The sequence below is a fragment of the Coturnix japonica genome, chromosome 2, assembly GCF_054131305.1.
Source record: "Coturnix japonica strain WE chromosome 2, WE-NBRP24, whole genome shotgun sequence".
Classification (NCBI taxonomy): Eukaryota; Metazoa; Chordata; class Aves; order Galliformes; family Phasianidae; genus Coturnix; species Coturnix japonica.
The window spans coordinates 87,756,403-87,776,063 of record NC_140664.1 but is presented as its reverse complement, the minus strand read 5'-3'; the positions used below and the strand labels follow the sequence as shown (position 1 = coordinate 87,776,063).

Here is a 19,661-nt window from a genome sequence, read left to right as displayed (position 1 = left end):
AATGGCCCCAGTGTTCCATGGCTCCAGCACTCCAAACAAACGTGCTTTAAGCACAGTTAGTTATGGTGTCCATCATTGCTTACTGGAAGGCTCCCGAGAGTGGATGCAAAACACCAGACCAAAGAAGAACCAACTATGCACACTAAATGACAACCTCATTTCAGGGAGTTGTAGGGAGTGATAAGGTCTTCCCTGCACATCCTTTGCTCCAGAAAAGTCTGTACTCTGTGTGTCCAGGAATGTGCAAGTGCTGTGAAGCCAAGAAGAGCATTTCTGAGCCTCATCATAAGAATACTTCAGAGTTTCCAGTCAATCTCTAAAATAATATTTCTACTTCTAAACTGTGTGGGGACAGGTTAATAAGAAAATAGTGCAGAAAGCAGAATGTGGCATTCAGAACTCCTTCATTTAGCTAAGTGCCTTAGGCGCTGCATTTAAAAAGTCATTCAGATTTGCTCTTTCTCAAAGCCAGTGACTTTAAATATTTCATGTGCAGCAGAAAAGCTTTGACGAGAAAGATTAAAAATGTCTTACCTTAAAATAGCATGTAGTACTGTGATTATATGTTTTCTTGAATGGGGAAAGTACTACAGGAGGGACCAGCACTGAACTCCGAGAGCCTAAAGGCATTTTTATATTTTTCAGTGTTCTTTCCTTTGAACGTGATAACTGAACTGAAGCTCATGGCCATTTTATTGTGATCTTTTGTGAGGGATAGTAAACACTGCAAAGAATGGTACAATTGAAAATGCAACACTGGCTTGAGTTTTTACTGTTAATTCTTTGTTCATTATTGTAGCTTTAGAAAAAATGGTTATGTCCAATGTACGTTAATCTACTCTTTGCTTGCATATATGTTGTAGGAGTTTAAACTCCTGGTGTAGGTTTACAAATTGTACCACAGGATTCAAAAGTTTGATGGTACAGTAGTAATTTGAAAATTGTTATAGTCCATTTAATCAACAGTAAGATCATGAGGAAGTACTACAGGCATAAGCTTGTGTCTGTGTCAGAAATCAGCCCTCCCTGATCTTAGGTTAGTGTGTTCCATGTCAGCCACTCAGCCCATTCCTTGGAACTGAACTTTTGGCTCTTTAAGTCTGAGTGAAAAGAAGTCTGTGAAAAAAAAACAAACAAACAAAAAAAAACATCCAAATGTGAGGGCTTTTTGTTGGTTTCATTTTTTGTAACATCAGCATTGATAAAAGGTTAAGTTGTATTTGAATGCAGAATGGAAAGAACAATGACTGAACCGTGGAGGATATGATTCATTGGCTTTGTGTAAACAAGAGGTCTGCAGTCAAATGTTCCAACTTCTGCTGGCGTGTGAGAGGGAAGTGTGACAGCTCTTGTGACACTGTCTTTCATCTGCAACACAGCTGTCACAATTAATTCTCACACCAATTCTTTGCTCTCGCTCGGAGAGACAGCATTCAATTTATTAAATGCTGAGGCAGGTTTTCATGTGTGAAAATACAACACGGGATACATTGTAATAAGTTGAATATTCAAAGTAAGTTATTAGTCACAATCGTGCTGAGCAGATCTGATATCTGTCATATCAGATTTAAGACATTCAGATGGTAATACGTTAGTCACCTTTTATACTACAAATGCCTTTTAGAATAAAAACAATAGCTTATGCTACTGAGATATGTTTTGCTCTTCTTGAATGCTTTCTAGAAATGATTACTTTCTATCAACTTATTCTCCATTTTCTTATGAAATATGCAAGTGAGGCATAAGATTTACAAAGAAAGTGCTGGTTGCAAGGCCAGAATAAGTAAAATAAATCTGCATAATTCTGCCAATATTGTTATGGATCTGAATTTAATAATTGCCCCCCACAACTGCAGTTCTGCTGTCAGCAGTTGTTCTGCAGGGCCAAACTGCCAGAGTTGGACCAAACGTGGGCTGGATTTAAATTGCTTACATTACAAGGGAAATGATGTTCAGCACATTTGTAAACTCATATGCAGAATTACTGATCAACAGTGTTTTCTTGCATATTCTCTATTATACATGTTGAGGAATAGTGTAATTTAAAGCGATGTCCATATCTGTTGAACCTGAGCTAGCTGATAAATGCTATACATTGAAGTCTTGCATTTGGTTGTTTTTATTGCCCAAGTTCTTGACTCAGAGACGTTCCGTGCCTGTCTCCTTGTCTATTGCTGTGGCTCCTTCTGGTCAAAGTTTGGGATGAAAAAAATATGTAAAGTGATCTTTGATAGCATTAAGTAAGTGGAGAAAAGCAGCTGATAAAAAGCAAATACTTTTGTAGGGCTGTCACATGCCTTAACTTTTCAATCGTTTTTTTACACAAGTATCAGTATGGCAGAGATCGACATCTGATTTTACTGATGTTTTACATTTTACTGATGTAAAGAGCACAAGATGTCTCGGGAGCCTGATCTCCTCATTGCTAAAGGTTACTGGAAATGAATAGTTAGATGTGCCACAAATTGTTATTTTTTTCTGAGGTACCTTTGATTTTAAATGAATTAATTATCAAACAATTCTCAAAACAAATGAAAGAACCAGAAAGCTTTCTTTTCAGTAAACTAGCAACGATATACTTAAGGCTTTAATCCTACCAGAGGAGCCCTCTGTTTCTGCATTAAAGGCTTTACAAGAGTAATTATTGAAATGTTGAATTTTCAACTCGGGAGTTCAGTTTATTTGCTTGCTTTTATTGATTACAGAGCTGATGATGACACTGTCAACAGAATTGACATTAGAGCAGTTATGCAAGTATATCTGTGTTTATTGTCATGTATAATCTTGATCTGTAAAAGTTTATGAGAATATAGTAGTTGAACACTTCTGTATAATTTACCGAGATTAATACTACTCGTAATCTTAAGCCTTTGTAATTCTACGCGTTTATAGTAATTAAATACACTAAAGCTATATATTTGTTTTATTTTTTTTAAAACTCATTGCATTCAGCAATGTAGCAAGAAAGCATCTGCTTCACTGTTGTGGATCCTGAAATCATCTGGAATAATTGCAAACCGTCCTTGGCCACGGATCACTCTCACATTGACAACCACTGCTATAATATTAACTATGGCTGTGTTCAACATGGTAAGTGAGAAAGGAATGATTTTTCTTTTTTGTTTAAAGTCTTTTTGCTTGCTTAGAGTTTGTTTACATAATGTTTCAAATTTGTCTAACTATCCTGGATGAAAAGGATTGCCAAACAGAAATGTAAAGCAGAGCAACAGAAAACATGCTGTATAACAAGGGCTTCTTTCAGGATGCTCAGCAAGAGTTCAGACGGTGTTTAAAACTTATTAAAGAAAAAAAATATGTAATTTATAAAGAATGGAAGATAGTTTGTATTGTTCATCCCTCACTCATCTGTGCATTGATTTGAAAAGCAGAGTAGTGCTCAAAGAGTGCAGTATCTTCTCACTGGATGTGTGGAAGACTTTGTGCAAAGGGAACTGAGTTTTGTTCTGGTTTGTGATGCTCCTCTTATGATCATAATTTATGTTATGGATTTTCATGTGCTTAGCATTTCTTTATTATTATTGAAAAAGGAGACAAAGAAAAAGTGAAACTTACAGCAATAACTTCAAGAGTCCTGAACTAGAATTTTGCTAGAACTTAAGAACTTACCTGTAATTTAGGCTTTTCAACTTGTGTGTTTTTCATAATAGAGAAAATCCAAGTAATTCTACTATTCTTTCATAACTGTGGCAAATAAGAAGTAAATCTGCCATTACTGTGCATTAAAGCTGGAATCTTAATAACCTCATGATGAACTGTGCATTGTGAAATGGCATGAACAGTACATGGGATCAAAAAGTGTTACTTGTTTGGCCCCACGAGCTGAACGTGCTGTTCATACAAAATCAGGAGTTTGTTCCAGGTCAGTTTTGCATTTGAAAAATGGGAACTGTAATATTTATTTAGGTACTATTTACAGACATCACTGTAAGACATCATGTCTTACTTGCATTTCAGATCAATGAGATTTGCACATCAGTACTTTTGAGATTACAACTCCAGCACTTCCTTGAGTTGCTGATGTACTTGAGGTTCATAGGGAACTTAGATTGATAACACCTCTTCTTAACATATTTTTTCTCATAACATTGCAGAGGGCACTGAGTAAGAACTTAACCCATCAGAATGAAATAACGATGTAATGTGGTCTTTTAAGTGTGAACATTTGACATTTCTGTTTAAATCTTACCTCGTTTCTTTTCTGTGTTCTTGTTTTTGTTGGTTTTCTTTTCAGTAGATATTTTCCTATCTTAGAGAGGAGACAGGTTCAAAAACAGTTCCATGTTTAGGAATTTGAAATGCAGCTGATTTGATTTCATACTTACTGCTTGGAGAGAAACACAGAGAAGCAATAAAACACTTTTTAGCCATGAAGACAGTTGGCAATGGGAAAAGTGGTTCTGAAAAGTTTCTGATTTGCTGTCACTTCTTGTCCTCACCTCAGGACTACATATATCTTTATGAATGATAAAACTTATCTCAGCAAATGATACTGGGCATAACACATAGAGTGGCTTGTAGAATGCAAGCGAGGTTAGACTGTTTCTCCTGTTCTGAGCTAAATGAGATAAATGAGTAGAAAGAAATTAGATAACCTACTTGAGAGTGAAGTATACTTTGCAGCATATGGTTATTTTTTTTCAGTTAGTGAGAGTAAAAGAAGAAGAAGTCAGCAACTGTCCTTTCCTTAGGCTGAAGTTTTACTGTTGTGAGCAGTCCCCAGAAAATGAGACATTCAACTTGTAGAAAACATTTTTAGCAAAAAGGCAGTTGTTCGCTACATCATTTTTAGAAGAAGAAAAAGAAAAAGTTTTTAGTTTAATTGGTTCGGGTCCATTTTTAGGTGGACTGAATGTTACAGTAAAGCATAATACACTGCATTTTAAAGTCCGTGTGCCTTATTGGTAATGACTGCACTATTACAAATAATCACATCCCATGGGATTCTTGAGATGATAATTTTAAGTACAATTCCCATCTTGAAACTAAACCTTAATAGTTTGACTAGTGAAAAATGATTTTAAATGTGATTGTGAAATTTGCATTTTCTCAATATTAATAGCAAATTGTGAGAGAGACTCTGAAGTATCATTACTATATCTCCAAGCAACATGTGCTTAATAGCAGAGTTGATTAACTGCATTTATTTCCATGAACTCTTTCAAGTAGGAAAAGGCAGAATGTAGCCATTAAGGTTTAATGGAGATAAAAAGTGTCTAACCATCCCACACCTAATAAATCATAATTAAGACCAAAATGTCAAATAAAGCTCAGCCTTTGTGGCCAAGGGACATTAGAATAGAGTGAGGGTGCAGCTGTATTTTATAAATGAGCTGTTTCAGCAGACATCTGAATCTTGTCTTAATGTTTGAAAGGTACATAGTCATGATCAGCGAAGTTAAAAAACAGCTAATGTGACATGAAGTATCAAGTATCTCTTAGTTGAGGGAGAGTGTGACTAATGCTGCTTCCATTGAGTGTTAAATATTGAGCCATGAGGAGAGTAGTGGCTGAGGAAGACTTTTTTTTTTTTTTTTTTTGCAATGTTGACCTGCATTTCAGAAATATGAGAAAATGTATTGCAGGGAACAATCCAGACATCTCAGCAACAGTAGGACTGCTTGGCTGCAGTGGGAAAATATGTGGAAGCTGCACGCGTGGTTGTCCACAATATATCTGGTTTGCCTATGGTTGCCATAATGGTTGTGCCTCATCATCCTCTTGCATGCATGTGATCTGGAGGAGCATAGATTGAAGGAAGTGTGAAAGAGCCATTTACGAGCGTTCTAATTATATGTCCCTATAGCGCCTAGCACATTAAATACCCTATTTGGGAGGGTACCTAATGTAGTTATTTAAAGAAGAATAAACAGATTCTGCCTGGTGCTTGACCTAGCCTTGGAGCTGGGAGGAGGAAAGGTAATGCACAGCTAGAGTCATCTTATTGAAACTTTACGTGTAGGGCACCATCACAAATACATTGTATATAACAGACAGAATCTAAGAAACTAAGCCACGCTGTCACAAATTTTGCTCACAGTCCAGCACAGAACTGGTAGAAGTGAACATCACTCAGCACCTCTCAAAGCCCATGATGGTATATGACTATAAAGGCCCAGCAGGTTCCTTGTCTCTCTGTGGAATGCTCAAAGGCCCTTTGAAGAAGGCAGTTGCTTGCCAGTGCCTTTGTAGGGTGGCTGGGCCTTGGGCACAGAAATGCATCTATAGGTATGCTTTTTTACTTGGCTTATAGGCTTCTATATCTAATGAAATGGAATTATTGAACAACTTTATGAAATTCTTAGCATTACAGTACTTGGCCTACCTAGGTTCTCCTAAAAGTTTATGTAGATGAGGAATGCTACCAGGATCTGGGATTTTCCCTGTTACTTCTAGGTCTTTCTTTTCACTGCACATGTATTTCAATTCATTAAGTACATCCCTACCTTGGTTCAGCTACTTCATATGGAGCTTACCTCTGCGGTATGAGGTTTCTTGCTGATGCACAAACAACAACTTCCTAGGTTTCTGATTTGCACAGAGGATGAAGCATAGCCTTTACAGGTTGATCCTGCAAGGCATCATGCTACCCCAGGTCAATGACCACAGTTGAACCATCCCTGGCAGATAGTCAGATCAATTAATTTTGCATCTTTTTCAGCCAATGGTTCAGTGGATCAGTGGAAGAATACTTCCCAGCTCTGTTCCTCCTCCCTCACCTGTCACAGAGCCAAGCCATTCACATACTACCTAATAAAAATTTTACACTCCTTTTTATTCTACTCCGTAATTCAGTGTGCATTTTGATAAGTGCATTTTAATATTAAATACTGCCACCTTTCTTTCTTCTTAATAGGATGCTATCTTATGCGCATTAATGTGAAAATCAGCAAACCCGCTTGCTTAGTAAGGTGAGATGTACCCACTTACCTTGACTGTGTTTACAGTCCATCAGAACAGCAAGACAGGAGGCCTTGCTTCTGGTGTACTGTGCAGAAGTGTTTGAAGTACCTTGGTGAGAAAGTTGACTTTGTTGTTAGTAAGACCCAAACAAATGTGTTATGGTCTTGTGCAGATTCCCAGTCAAGTAATAAGAGAGATGCACTAACGTGCTTGTTCCATGTTGTCAGTGGGGGATCTTTCACTATTTGGTTCCTACTGAAAGGCATAGCACCACAGCAGGTATTTTCATTATGTGAGATAAAAAAATTGGAACAGAAGATTGCAGAATGTACAAACACAAGAGAAGAAAAAGCTGCTAGAATGTATGAAGATATAATGAGAATTTAATAGTAGTGTGCTCACATGTTCCCTGGCAAACATTGGTATTCATAAAAAATATTCCTTCCATTTGAGTCATTTGAGTAGGTGTGACTGCTTAGTAGGACTGAGCTGTCTCTTAAAATACTATGTTGAAGAACAATATATATCTCCAGAGTGTGATAGCAGATGTAGATAACTGATGAGAGACAAGAAAGACAAGTACAAACACATCATTCAGAAATAAGTGTTGTTTGGCTCATGGGAGATGACAACATTTCCATACCCTTTTTATTCCTTTTTATTCTTACATATTCATAGATACACCACATTTCATATAGCTTTCTGTATTTACATTTGCAGGTCTGAAGTAACCCATACAAAGTTCAAAAACAAAATGAAAATGCCTTAATAGAAGTGTATACATGCATATATATATAAATATATTTATACTTACACACATTTATGCATAGGATTGTGTTGCACATCTTCGTGATACGTAATCTTTTACTCTGTGGGCATGCTTGGGACAAGACTGAAATTAAATGCAATTATTTCATGTTTCTAAGAAAAGTCAGTGCACTATTAGCAAGATTCATTGTCCATGAGTGACAACACCTATGAGGATGAAGATATCAGTGCAAATAGTTGGAGGCATGCAGGTGGTTTAGATTTTTTAAGTGTTTTGGAGGACCTTTGCCTCAAAGTGTTCATGTTAAACAGTCAAGCGTCAGGGCAAGTGTCATTTGGGTTAAATAGTAACCGCAGGGCTTCAGAAAGAATTTTGAACCAAAGGAATTAGGAAGAAGTTTAAGAGAAGCATGAGTACTTATACAGGAAGACCTTGTTGTGGACACAGCAACAGTCAATATCTTGTTTGAAACTGCCAGTAGTCACACCTCTGACCACACCTTGGGCTTATCTGCATACGTGAACTTGTGGGTTACTTTCACATCAGCATCAAAAGAATGTGCAAAGCACCTGCACGCTGATCTGTTGCACCTTGCAGGAGGGGTGTGGAGGTTTGGTGCCCCTTTACCCGAAGACCATATGCGCATTTAACCTAGTCATCCCATTAATTGGGGTGGATGTATGTGTAAGTTAGAGCTTTTGGGGCTGAGTTATAAAAGGGCATTTCAAAATCTGTAGGCGTTTATTCGCATTTTTAGGGACTTTTATTGTGCTTTATTTGTTATACTACTGATATTGTAGCAGATGGAATGCTGGTTAATTAGCTACACGTAAACAGAGAAGCATGCTAGTGAAGGAAGACAACCTAAAAGTGCAAACATAGAAAGGAAGGTGAGCACATTCTGTGTGTCACTCTGGGGGGAGTGACACTGTCTTGTAAAGGAGTCTTCATAGCAGGTGGTATAGCAGTCACCTTTGGTGCAGTCAGTCCTGCATCTGTGGAATCACAGTTTCAGGGGTAATGGTTTCAAGCTCTTCTCAGCAGCACCATAAAACAAATCAAGCAGTGCTGACCACAGGTGCTGCCTTGGGATCTGGATCGTCTTTTAAAAAGTCACTATGCATGTAGTACAGAGCTGGCATATCTTGCCAAGGGTGTCTGTGGAGTCTGCATCCTTGGAATCTGTCAAGACTTTGCTATATAGAGCAGTGATTGATCAGATCTAGTGCTAGTAAATCGGTAAACAACTTTGACTGAGAATGGATTGATCTGAGTGGACTGAGCATCTTTTCTCTGGTGTGGATTTTCATATGCAGTACTGAGAGTGTGAAATTTGCTGATAGAATTAAAATAACAGGCAAGGTCTGGGCAGGAAGGTCAGGGATTTTAGAAAAGAAGAAATCAGCTGGAGATTTGAGAAAGAAAGGAACTAGTATTTGTTACTACAGAGTGCAAGATTATGGTTGGTGCAACAGACTCGTAACAAGAAACTCTGACAGTTGGGAGCTCATCAAATGGAGATGAATTAAGTTCAGGATTTTGGTTAGTTACCTGAGTTTAATGAGAACTCAACTGAATCTCAGTAAGCATCCATGTGATTGCTCTTGTCTTATGGTAAGTACAGATTAAATTCACCCAAATGTATCCCAGTGGAGGAATATTACCTACCTCTTGCTGACCGTAATAATAATAATGGCTGTAATTACATCAATGTGGCTTTAAGCAAGAGAGTTGTTGTTGTGATGTACAAAAACATAATTTCTGCAGAATTAGTATTAATGTTATTGCAGTACTCAGTCAAAATCTGGAAGAGTGATTTTAGTTCAGGTCATCTGAAAGGTTGAACTGAAAGGAGTATGTACAGAGCAAGACTGCTGGAAGGGTCAGGGGAATTAAGAACACATTTTCTCAAAAGAAACTGAAGAAAGCATAGATTTCTGAGCATCATGAAGGCTGAGATAAGGGAACTATCTGGAAGCTGAAGATTAGTACATGAACAAAAATTTAGGAATGGGCCTTGAATGAACAGAAGCTGATAAACTTAGAAGCACTGGAATAAATGTTGTCAGAGAAATCTAACTCAGAACATGTTTAAGAATACATCAAGGGTTACTGTCTGATGGTAGTTACCCTTCATATCAGCAGGCCTAACCTGGTGCTCTAGGAGATACTGATTCGGCCCTTCTTTTTCAGTATTATTATTACCAGTGTTATTGTCATGATTGCTATGAGAAGGATTACACATCTGTGAATCAATTTTAGTAAAGACTTCCTTCTTTGATTCTCCCTATATTTAAACTGGAGGTTCAGTTGAGGTAAACCTTAGAATTATTCAAATTGAATTTATACTATCATTGTTTTTCCATTCAAATGTGCCTTATTAAGATGAGCAAATTCGTGTTGTCTGAAGCATGCAGGATCCAAGTAATCAAAGTGATGTCATTTTACCTTTGTTATTTCAGTTTGCAGGGAAATACCAAAGTTAAATGATTACTGGCAAGGCTTTCTCCACTTCTCCATTTCCCCTTTCTATTTTGACCTTATACAGCTGACAGGCTAATGGATTACATGTTGTTTTCTCTAGTTTTTCCCGGATAATGCTGTGACAGCTTTTCCTCCAGTTCTGAATTCGTCTAATGCAAGTTTTCCTAATTTGAGTAATCAAACACAGTGGTGTATACAAAACAACTGTTTTTTCCTACCGGTAAGTTGATTTTACATTTATTTGTTTGTTTAGAACCATTTCTCTAAGTAGAATTTCTGTGGATCTATTGGAAGTTAAGGACCAACTGGTTTTTGAAGACTGCATAGGAAGCTTGCTTTATTTTCAGTCACCTGCAACTACCTCTGAAGGAAGTGGGATGGTAGAGGAATTTAGTAGTTCTAAACATTGAGGTTATACTAAATGTCAGATGGAAAATCAGGCAATAGCCTGATAAGAGTCTTAGATCACCCATCCGAACAAGTAGGCATTATGAAGTGTCAGAAGACATTGACCATGGAGGCTGTGGTGAGCATGGAGTAAGTGGCTGTCAGTGAGGGAACAAGGTTGAAATAGACGTATTTTGCAAGGACCAGTGCTAAGTCTAAAAATACCACTTTCTTTTTTCACCTGGCAGTGAAATTGCAATCTGTGATTACCAGGCTTGCATCATCATTGCATCATGGAACGGGGAAATATAGCACTCATACACCACCATGTAAACTGAGTAAAAAAGATCTGAACTGGTTTGAATAAGATGTCTTAGTGTGAACAAAAGCACACTGGCACTTGAAAATGGAGAACATTCCTACAAAAGTGAAATGTGTATCCCACACAGCAATGATTTTTAGAGAGCTTAGGAAGGATCTGCATCTGAACATAAAAAGCTGCATTTTGTGACAAAGTAGATCAGCGGTGTCTGAATGAGAAAGCAGGAAGCAGCAAGAGAATGGAGAATATTTTATTTCTATACAGAATCAGTGATACCAGTAACAAAATGGTATGTGCTGATTTCCACATAATTATGGAACTATAGAAGCATGGAATGGTTTATGTTGGAAGGAGCCTTAAAAAACATCTAATTCTAATGTTCTGCTGTGGGCAAGGACACCTAGGCAAGGCTATATAAGTGGCTCTATCAAGCAAAATATTCCCAAGCACACCCAAAAGCAGGATGTTAATTTTTTATAGAACTCTTCTGTAAAAACTTGCAAACTTTCAGCATCTCCTTGATAAAGCAATAGTAAAGCATGAGTTTCTTTTCTTTTTCCCATTTTCATGTTGCTTAGCTTGATTTGGTACTGGCAGGTGCCTATATTCTCTTTTGGCCCCAGTGTAAAGCTATCCTTGTAGTCAAAGAATTGAAGCAATCCTTCTCCCAGCACCCACACGAGTACTTGCTCACAAGCACATAGAAATTAATTGTTCCCAAGCATATTCATATTTGTGTTGATTTTCTTTTATAATAGTGGATTCTTTAGTTCCCTTTTTTTTTTTTTAACTTATTACTGGTTTAAAGTTCTTGAAAAAAAAAAAATGTTTTCTTTTTTACAATTAAGCTCTCCAACAAGCATCTGAATGGAACAGTTTTCATGAATTATATTTGTTAGATTGAATCCCTTTATCTTAAGGGAAAACAAAAACAAAAACAAAAACAAAAAGTATGTTTTTCCTTGTGTAACTGTTTGTCAGCTCTTCGTATGACCGACACACTCAGAACAACTGATGGTTTATAAGTTGGAAAATATGAAAATGCATTCGTTCATCAGAGAAACTTTGATCAGTTGGCACAACAGTTATGTCAAAATGTCACTTCTGTTAAAAAAAGGTTTAGATTGGCTGAAGTATTTAGATACTTTTTTTTCCCCTTGTTTTCTTTATTAAACAGTTGTCAAACATGCATTATTTTCATCCTGTGGCACTGCATAGCTCCCAGCTTCTAGCTTCAAAAAGCTGAACATTCCTTTTGGGTTATTGTTCGTTAGAAAGTTTTCTAAAAACTGAAAATATTTTTTTCTCTTTACTGAACAAGATATTGAACCGCTGATAAATGCTTGCTTTCGTAAATTGGGTATCAATCCTTTTTTATCTATTTTACCTTTAAGCACTTCCAGTGATTTATAGCAGCGGAGCTGAAAGATCTATTGATGACATAATCTAAAATGAATGAATAAGAGATTTTTTAATTATTTTAGTCCCACTAGCATTCAGTTCATCTGGAAGCATATTGATTGATTCTGTCCTTGCTCCACACCATAAAATAACTTTTCTGATTTGTATTCTTTGCTTTTGTGCTCTTTTTGAAGACTTACCAAAGACTGCTTAGTAAGTTACAGGATCTTAGCTCATGGTTGTATTTAGTTGTGCTGTGAAGCTCCTCTAGCTTCTATATAATAGAAGCAACAGGCAGAGGTCCAGTCAAGGATGGTGTGTGGTGCAAAGTCCATCTGTGGAGAAGTCATCCTGCATTTTTTTTGAGCTCTTACAGGATTTTCTTTGAAGAAAATCATTCTTTCCATCATTTCTGCTGTAAGACAAAACTTATGTTCACAAAAGCACTTGATGCTGCTCAGTTACATAAAGGCAAGGGTGTGCAAGTGGCATCATCTGAGGCTTTCATACAGCCAGTGGACATGCAGAGCATGGCACGCACCTGCCTTGCTCAGGTGGGTAGTTACATGAGTTGCTGATTCCTCAGTCTACCATCATTGTCTACTAAAGCTCACTACACAGGTTTGATATAGCATCTCTGTTGCTCTAAGAGCATTAATATCTCTGTAGTCTCCTTGTTCGCTAGTTCAGTTGTACAGAGTCGCAGGACGAGTATACCTAAAGTTGGAGTGTTTGTTAAGAAATGAGTCCTGTACACCAGTACACTAAAATTATTAATTTTTCCCAGCTTTGCTTTAATTCACAGAATCACAGAATCACAGAATTGTAGGGGTTGGAAGGGACCTCTAGAAATCATAGAGTCCAACCCCCCTGCCAAAGCAGGCTCCCTACACCATGTCACACAGGAAGGCGTCCAGGCGGGTCTTAAATATCTCCAGAGAAGGAGACTCCACCACCTCCCTGGGCAGCCTGTTCCAGTGCTCCGTCACCCTCACTGTAAAGAAGTTCTTCCGCACATTTGTGCGGAACTATTCCTCTAAGTTAATTTCATCAGCTGAGTGAAGACCACTTGGCCCAGCAGACAGGTTGCCATTTGTCAGATGCCTTCCACTTTATGTGCTGTGACAAAGATCAGTGCTTTCATGCTACACATACAACTGCAATTTCACTAGTCCTGATTTTCTGAAGGATTAATTTGACTGTTTCTTCACTGAATTTATACTGCTTACAAACATTATTTTTTATATAACAGATGATTCAAGCTGCACAGCTTTAAATACCTATTAAAATTTCCAATTTTTTTTTTTTTTTAATTAAAAAAGGGAAAAATTCAGTTCACTTGACAGACATTTAAACACTCATTTGCAGAATTGGGCTCTCAGAAGCAACAGATTTGGGTACATGCTTTACGACTGAAAAAAGATAAATTTCAGGTGGCATTTTAAATAGGCATCATAAGCTGATGTGGCCATTCGAGTAGAGTTTCCCATGTTGTCTTTGCCAGAGCCTTACTAGAGTGCTGCATTGCAATATGCAATATCAATCATCATTCTTAAATTACGTCTGTGCCACTGTTCTATCATCCATCCACCCAACTCTGAAATCTTAGCCAATATTTTCAATCCCTTGGAGCACTAACAGGGACTTTATTCCACTTGGAAGTTTCTTGGTTTTTGCTTGGTCCATTTGTGGATTTGAGACAGCCTTTCGCTTGCTGTAAAACTAATTTCACAAGTAGAATGTCCTGAGGATGAAAAAAAATGACTACTGCTACTTTTATAAAACACTGAATTCTGAAAATGTAAGTGTGAGCTCTTGAGGGATGCAACCAGCAGAGAAGTTTGTTTTATTTTTACTTTTTTATTCTGAACAACAGTTCTTTATATTTCTTATTTCAAGCAGATCTGCAAGGAAATTATAGTAACAGCAAAGATTTACATGGCAGATCAATTCTACCTGATGAGTGCCATGAAAATTATTATTCTTAATGATCCTCCAGAATTAGTATACAGTGATTCAGGTTCTGTCAAAAGTACTGTTATCAACTAATCAACAGAAGTCTGAAAATCAAAAAGCATATCTAGAAATAGAATGCTGTGTAGCTTAAGAAAAGATTGTTTCTTTACAGGGTGCAAGACTGTAATTTTCAGGAATGATATTTGGCAAAGGTGCTGTATCTTAACAACAAAGAAAATGATTCTAGTGGGATTGCATTATTCATGTTTTAGCACTGGTTTTGATACTATAATCCTTTTTTTTTAATTTTTTTTTTACCCCAGGAACTTAACTTCAACTATATTTATTTTTTGTTGACAATGGATAGAAAAGGCTTTTTTAAACAGAAGAATGTGTTCCTATGTAGTCATTACTCAAGATGTAGCATGATCATTTTTTAATATGTATGTTGTTCATAAGCCATGTTAATCATTTTCAGTTATTTGCCTCTTAACTGTATTTCTGGAGCCTGTAAAATTAGGTGTCTGTGAGGTTCTTAACATGTGTGTTTATTGCACCAGTTTAACAATGCTGCAAAAATAGGCAATGAAATTGTTTACAGATCTTCGAGCATTTTGACCTTGATCTTCCCTTATTCACAGTAATATGTACAGGGTAGTTTTTGTATTCAGGTATCAGCAAAAACTATACAGAGGTGTGGGAATAAAATATTAAGTCATGCTGGTGGTGGGCTTTCATACAACACTTCCACACCAACACTGGTTTCCCACATATAGGATGTACTGCTGCTGGAGATGAATAATTCAAAAGTGACGAAGGGTGAAAATTAGAAAGCATAAATGAGGATCATAATCTGAATTCTGTTGAGTTTAGAGAGAGTTTGAGCCTAGTAAGAAAAAGAGTCTATTTTATGAAAGACCAGTATCTGGTTGTTATTGTCTGTGAATCATAACATGCTATGCACTATGACTATTTTTATACATTGTGATAAATAACATGCTTAAGTGGTCAGTTTATATTTTCTTAAAAGCTAGTATTCTATTAAAAGCTATGTATTTTATTATGTGTGATAGCCCACTCAGCAGCCAAACTATAAATATTTACTACACTATTTTCCTTCCCCAGTATTTTATATACAGCTGCATATTAGGACTCATTTCCTGTTCCGTTTTTCTGAGGATAAATTATGAGCTGAAAATGGTGATTATGTTGATTGCATTAGTGGGCTACAACGTTATCCTTCTGCACACTCATGGGTCCATGCTGGATTACTACAGCAAATTTATGTATGCAACAGCACCCCTAAAAAGGTAGGTTAATTCCAGTCATTCTGAAATTAATGGAAATAAAATACCAGCTACAGAACATATCATGTAGCTTTTTATTTCTTATGCATTTGGCTCTATAATCTATAAGTCACAATTTAAAATTGTTGTCATTGTTGAGCGTAAGAATAAAAACCACATATCTGTGCCAGATATGTAGATCACATGCTATAGAAAGTACAGTACTGTGCATTTTTATAATGAAGGACATGAAGAAAATGTGATTTTGAACATTATTAGGGCTCCTGAAGGTGCAAGCCGAATAAGATCAACTTTTTCAGAACTAGTATATTGTTGTAAAACTTTATAAGTGCAGTCTTAGCTATTGAAAAACAAAACTACAACCAAACAGACCTACAGTTCATTAAATGAACAGAAAGAGATCTTATGTTCCCATTAGATGAGTGGACAGAACACCTGTGTGGTGGGATGGAATCATAGAATTGTAGGATCACCAAGGTTGGAAAAGACCCGCAGGACCACCCAGTACAACCATCCACCCATCACCATGGAGAACCACATGACCAGTTACATTTATGTAGTACTCCTGGTAGCCTTCATTTTGCCAGTCAAGCTTGTGTATCTATTGGCTTTCTTTTCCTAAATCTCTCATCAAGGTTCTTCTTTCAATGGCATCAGTAGTGGGGCGTTAACATGAATTGTTCCCCGTTCCTTATAGCATCTTTCCCCAAAGCAGAATTTGTAATAAAAGATCTGATTTGTCCCTATTGTAATTCTGAATGAAAAGACATCTCGAGAGTTAGCTGCCTCAGTAGCCATTTCTTCACATTCATTGGATGCAGGGTCAAGATTTCCATTATGGAAGTCATGTATTATGTAAAAACTGTTTTTAATCTGCCTTTATAGAATGAGTACCAATCACTCTCCATTTGCTAGCAAAGAAGGAAATCATTTTTAATAAATCCTCATGTTAGCACTGGACTTCAAAATATGGGTACATATGCACAGAATGATGTAGAAGTAATTAAAGTTTCATTATAGAAATAACATTTTGCCAAACAATAAAGCATATCCTATTTAAGTGGTCCTAGTTACAAACCAGAAGGTAATATAAATGGTAGTCTTTCCCTTGTTCTTGTGCTGAAGTAATTTTGTTTTAACTTTTGAGCAGCTTGCTTTGCTTACATTTTTATTTTATAGGCCTGGAATACTGAAAGATCTGAAGACAATGGGCTCAATTTCTTTGTTTATATTCTTCGTCACGTTACTGGTTTTGGGTAGACAGGTAAGATGCTCAGTTCTTTTCATCCGCATCAGTGGACACACTGCCATCCTCCTGCCTTCTCAAATATGCTTTAGAGTTTCTGACAAGCACCCTTGTTCCTTTTTGCTCCACACCCTCTCAAAGGAGTGTCAGAAACATCTAAAAAGCTATAATTTCCTTTATTGCCTTCCAGTATGTCCTTAAAACTCACCAGTAACTCTGCAATAGCTGTCATTGAGTCTGTAGGCATTATGCTGATAGTGCACTGTGACTGTTGCTTGTCATGCTGACCAATATTGTCTCATAGCTTCCCAGCGTGCTCCCATCTGTCCACATCCATCTGCTTTCTCCCTAGTTGCTTAATTACAAGCTATTTTCTTCACAGTTATTACCATTTGAGGCAGACACAGAAACAATATAGCATACACACAGCAGTGTACCACATACTGATGCCACAGTTGTACTAAAACAGGGAACTGACAGGAAACTCCTCTTTTTATTACCCAGTTGCGCTTTCTTGGTGCCATTGTGGTATGTGTGGCCTGACACTCTTGCATGCTGAAGGCAGGGTGAGGGTGGTTCTCGCTCTCCAGTTCCTTGAGGCTGTTCTTGCTGAGCTGAAACCTTGTCATGCCAGGAGTGACATGGTACACAAGGCAGGGCTCCAAGATGGAGGAGACGAGCCATGTGAGGTCTCATGAAGAGCCAGTACCCACACAGCCTGCAGCTTTGGGAAGTTTCTTCTGTCATACTGTCTTTAAATCACTTATTTACATTACAGTTCCCCAGAACATAATGACTGTCACTTAAACTGTCAGGCAGACCCTCCAGGTTACTAGATAAAAAAAATCCTATCTATCATCTTCTTTACTTTTGCTTAGGGGAACATTCTTGAGTTCTAGTAAAATTCATCATTGGCCTTACTACCAGCAGTGTACCAGAGATTGCTCATTTAATGTTAAGAGCAGAGAGCGGTGCTGCAACACAGCTACTTCCAGATGTAAACAGGGTTAAACACTCCTTAGCACTGTGGAGTCCCTGTTGATCAAGGTGTCAGATCAAAGGAGTGAGCACAACATCAAGAAAAAATAGAAAAGGAACATGATTTTTACTGAGCAGAGAGTATTTCTTTGTGGGCTCAGTCACATCCACAGTAAAGTTTGTGATCTGTGTACTGCAGCAGTGCGTACTGGTTGTTCCTGGCTCATACCTATTGAAAAATGAGCACGTAGTGGTAACAGTCTTTTGCTTTCAGAGCTGTAGGTTTGAGATCTTCATCATGATATTGCTTGTTAGTAGCTCTTCAGCCCATTGCCTTTGACTTTTCTGCTATTTTTTTTTTTCCTCCTTAAAGAAGATGAAGGAAAAAAGCCTCTGTTTTCAAACATTCTTAATCAAAGTCTAAAAGATAGCAGATGTTACAGACTAGATTTAATATATTCTTGAACTAAGACCTGCCATTTTAGGTTACTGCTGGTGACACTGGCTGGTAGTGAATGTCTTGGAGAAAAACAGAGAGAAAACTCCTTCCAGCAAATGTATCCTGATATACCCTCCTGTTCTTCCTGCATTGCCAGAATCTGTGCCAAGCCAATGTTCTAATCTTACTGTGAAAAGAGGATAAGGAATGAAGTGGGACTAGAGGAGCAATTCCTGATGAGCAGTCTCTCTGCTGCTTCTGATGTGGACCATAGCCTCTGCCACTGTCTCTGGCATTCAGCTGCTTCTCAGCTCTACTTCTGGCTACTGTTTGTATTATTTTAGAGGTAAAAGGAGCAAGGAGTGGATGCACTGTGGATTTGGACAGCGATGGAAAGCTGCTTTCTGTCTGTTCTGAATTCCTTTTCTAGTAATGTCTGCAGTAGCATTGTTTCTCTAGTAGTGTAAGAGTTTATCAGGGCCAGTGTTTGTAAGGGCAGGCATCATCTTTTGGATAGCTTTTAGATCAGCTGGTTAAAATAGAATAGTAGACAAATATTTGGATAGATTCTGCTCTGTTATTCCTGTTGCTTCTTTGATTTTAGACAACTTTTCAACCTTCACGAATGGATCATAAGAAATAATTAAAATTTCCATATCCCAAAAAGTACACAGCAAATTTTACGTTACTTTTGCACATTAATGGTTACCCATCCTTTCATCTCCCCTTCAGGAGAAGTGATGAATGGCATTTGTTCTGTATGCTTTTCCCCTAGATACGGGACATCTCATCTCCAGTGTATTTATGGAAATCGGAAGAAGCCAGTACAGTGTTACTCACTAGCAGCTACGTGGGCAAAGATGTTGAAGGGAAGAACATTTTTCCCATAATGACAGCAGCCTCTGACGTTGCAGTTTGTGTTCTCACAAAAAAAAAAAAAATCTGGGAAATAATGTTCCCAGATGTCACAGGCAGCAAAACTCATGGATTTAGTAGGCTGATTTTACAGCCTATTGCAGTCGTCCTCTTGCTACAGTTCTGGTAGAGCACTTTCCTACCTCTGCACCCTTCTTCCACAGAGGGTAATACACAAATCCTTTATCTCTTTGTTACTGCCTTTTTCAACATTGCAGACAATAGCTTCTCTTTTCATATCTCTTAGTGTATGTTTTAAGAGTGTTAAAGGCAATAGCCACTGATAAGAAGGAATGTTTCTTCCCTTCTCTTGGCACTGGTGGTTCTCTGCCCCCAGAGCAAGTTACCAGAAAGTTCACGTAAACAAAATGTGAGTGCTTTCCTACAGCCCAGCCCCATGAGCCTGCTCACTGCTGGCTGATGCAAAAGCAGGAGAAAGTATACATATATGGTAGAATGGAGGTGGAGGGAGACAGAGCTAATGTATCAGTATACCTTCTATGAGCAAACTCAACTCCCAGCTTCAGATAATACTC

The 19,661-nt window shown here is 37.6% G+C and overlaps 1 protein-coding gene across 5 annotated transcripts in view; it reads left to right on the top strand.

Annotated features, from left to right (window-relative positions):
* Positions 1-19,661, top strand: part of ADCY2 (adenylate cyclase 2) — a 200,500-nt gene that overhangs the window by 160,331 nt on the left and 20,508 nt on the right. For all 5 annotated transcript variants that reach the window (XR_014942851.1, XR_014942852.1, XM_085537920.1 and 2 more), the window contains exons 16-19: positions 2,953-3,090; positions 10,275-10,394; positions 15,366-15,550; positions 16,727-16,811. Coding sequence is in view for 3 of the 5 variants with exons in the window: in XM_085537920.1 (XP_085394046.1) it covers positions 2,953-3,090; positions 10,275-10,394; positions 15,366-15,550; positions 16,727-16,811 (528 nt within the window). In the remaining 2 variants the exon portion in view is untranslated. The remainder of the gene's footprint in view (positions 1-2,952; positions 3,091-10,274; positions 10,395-15,365; positions 15,551-16,726; positions 16,812-19,661) is intronic.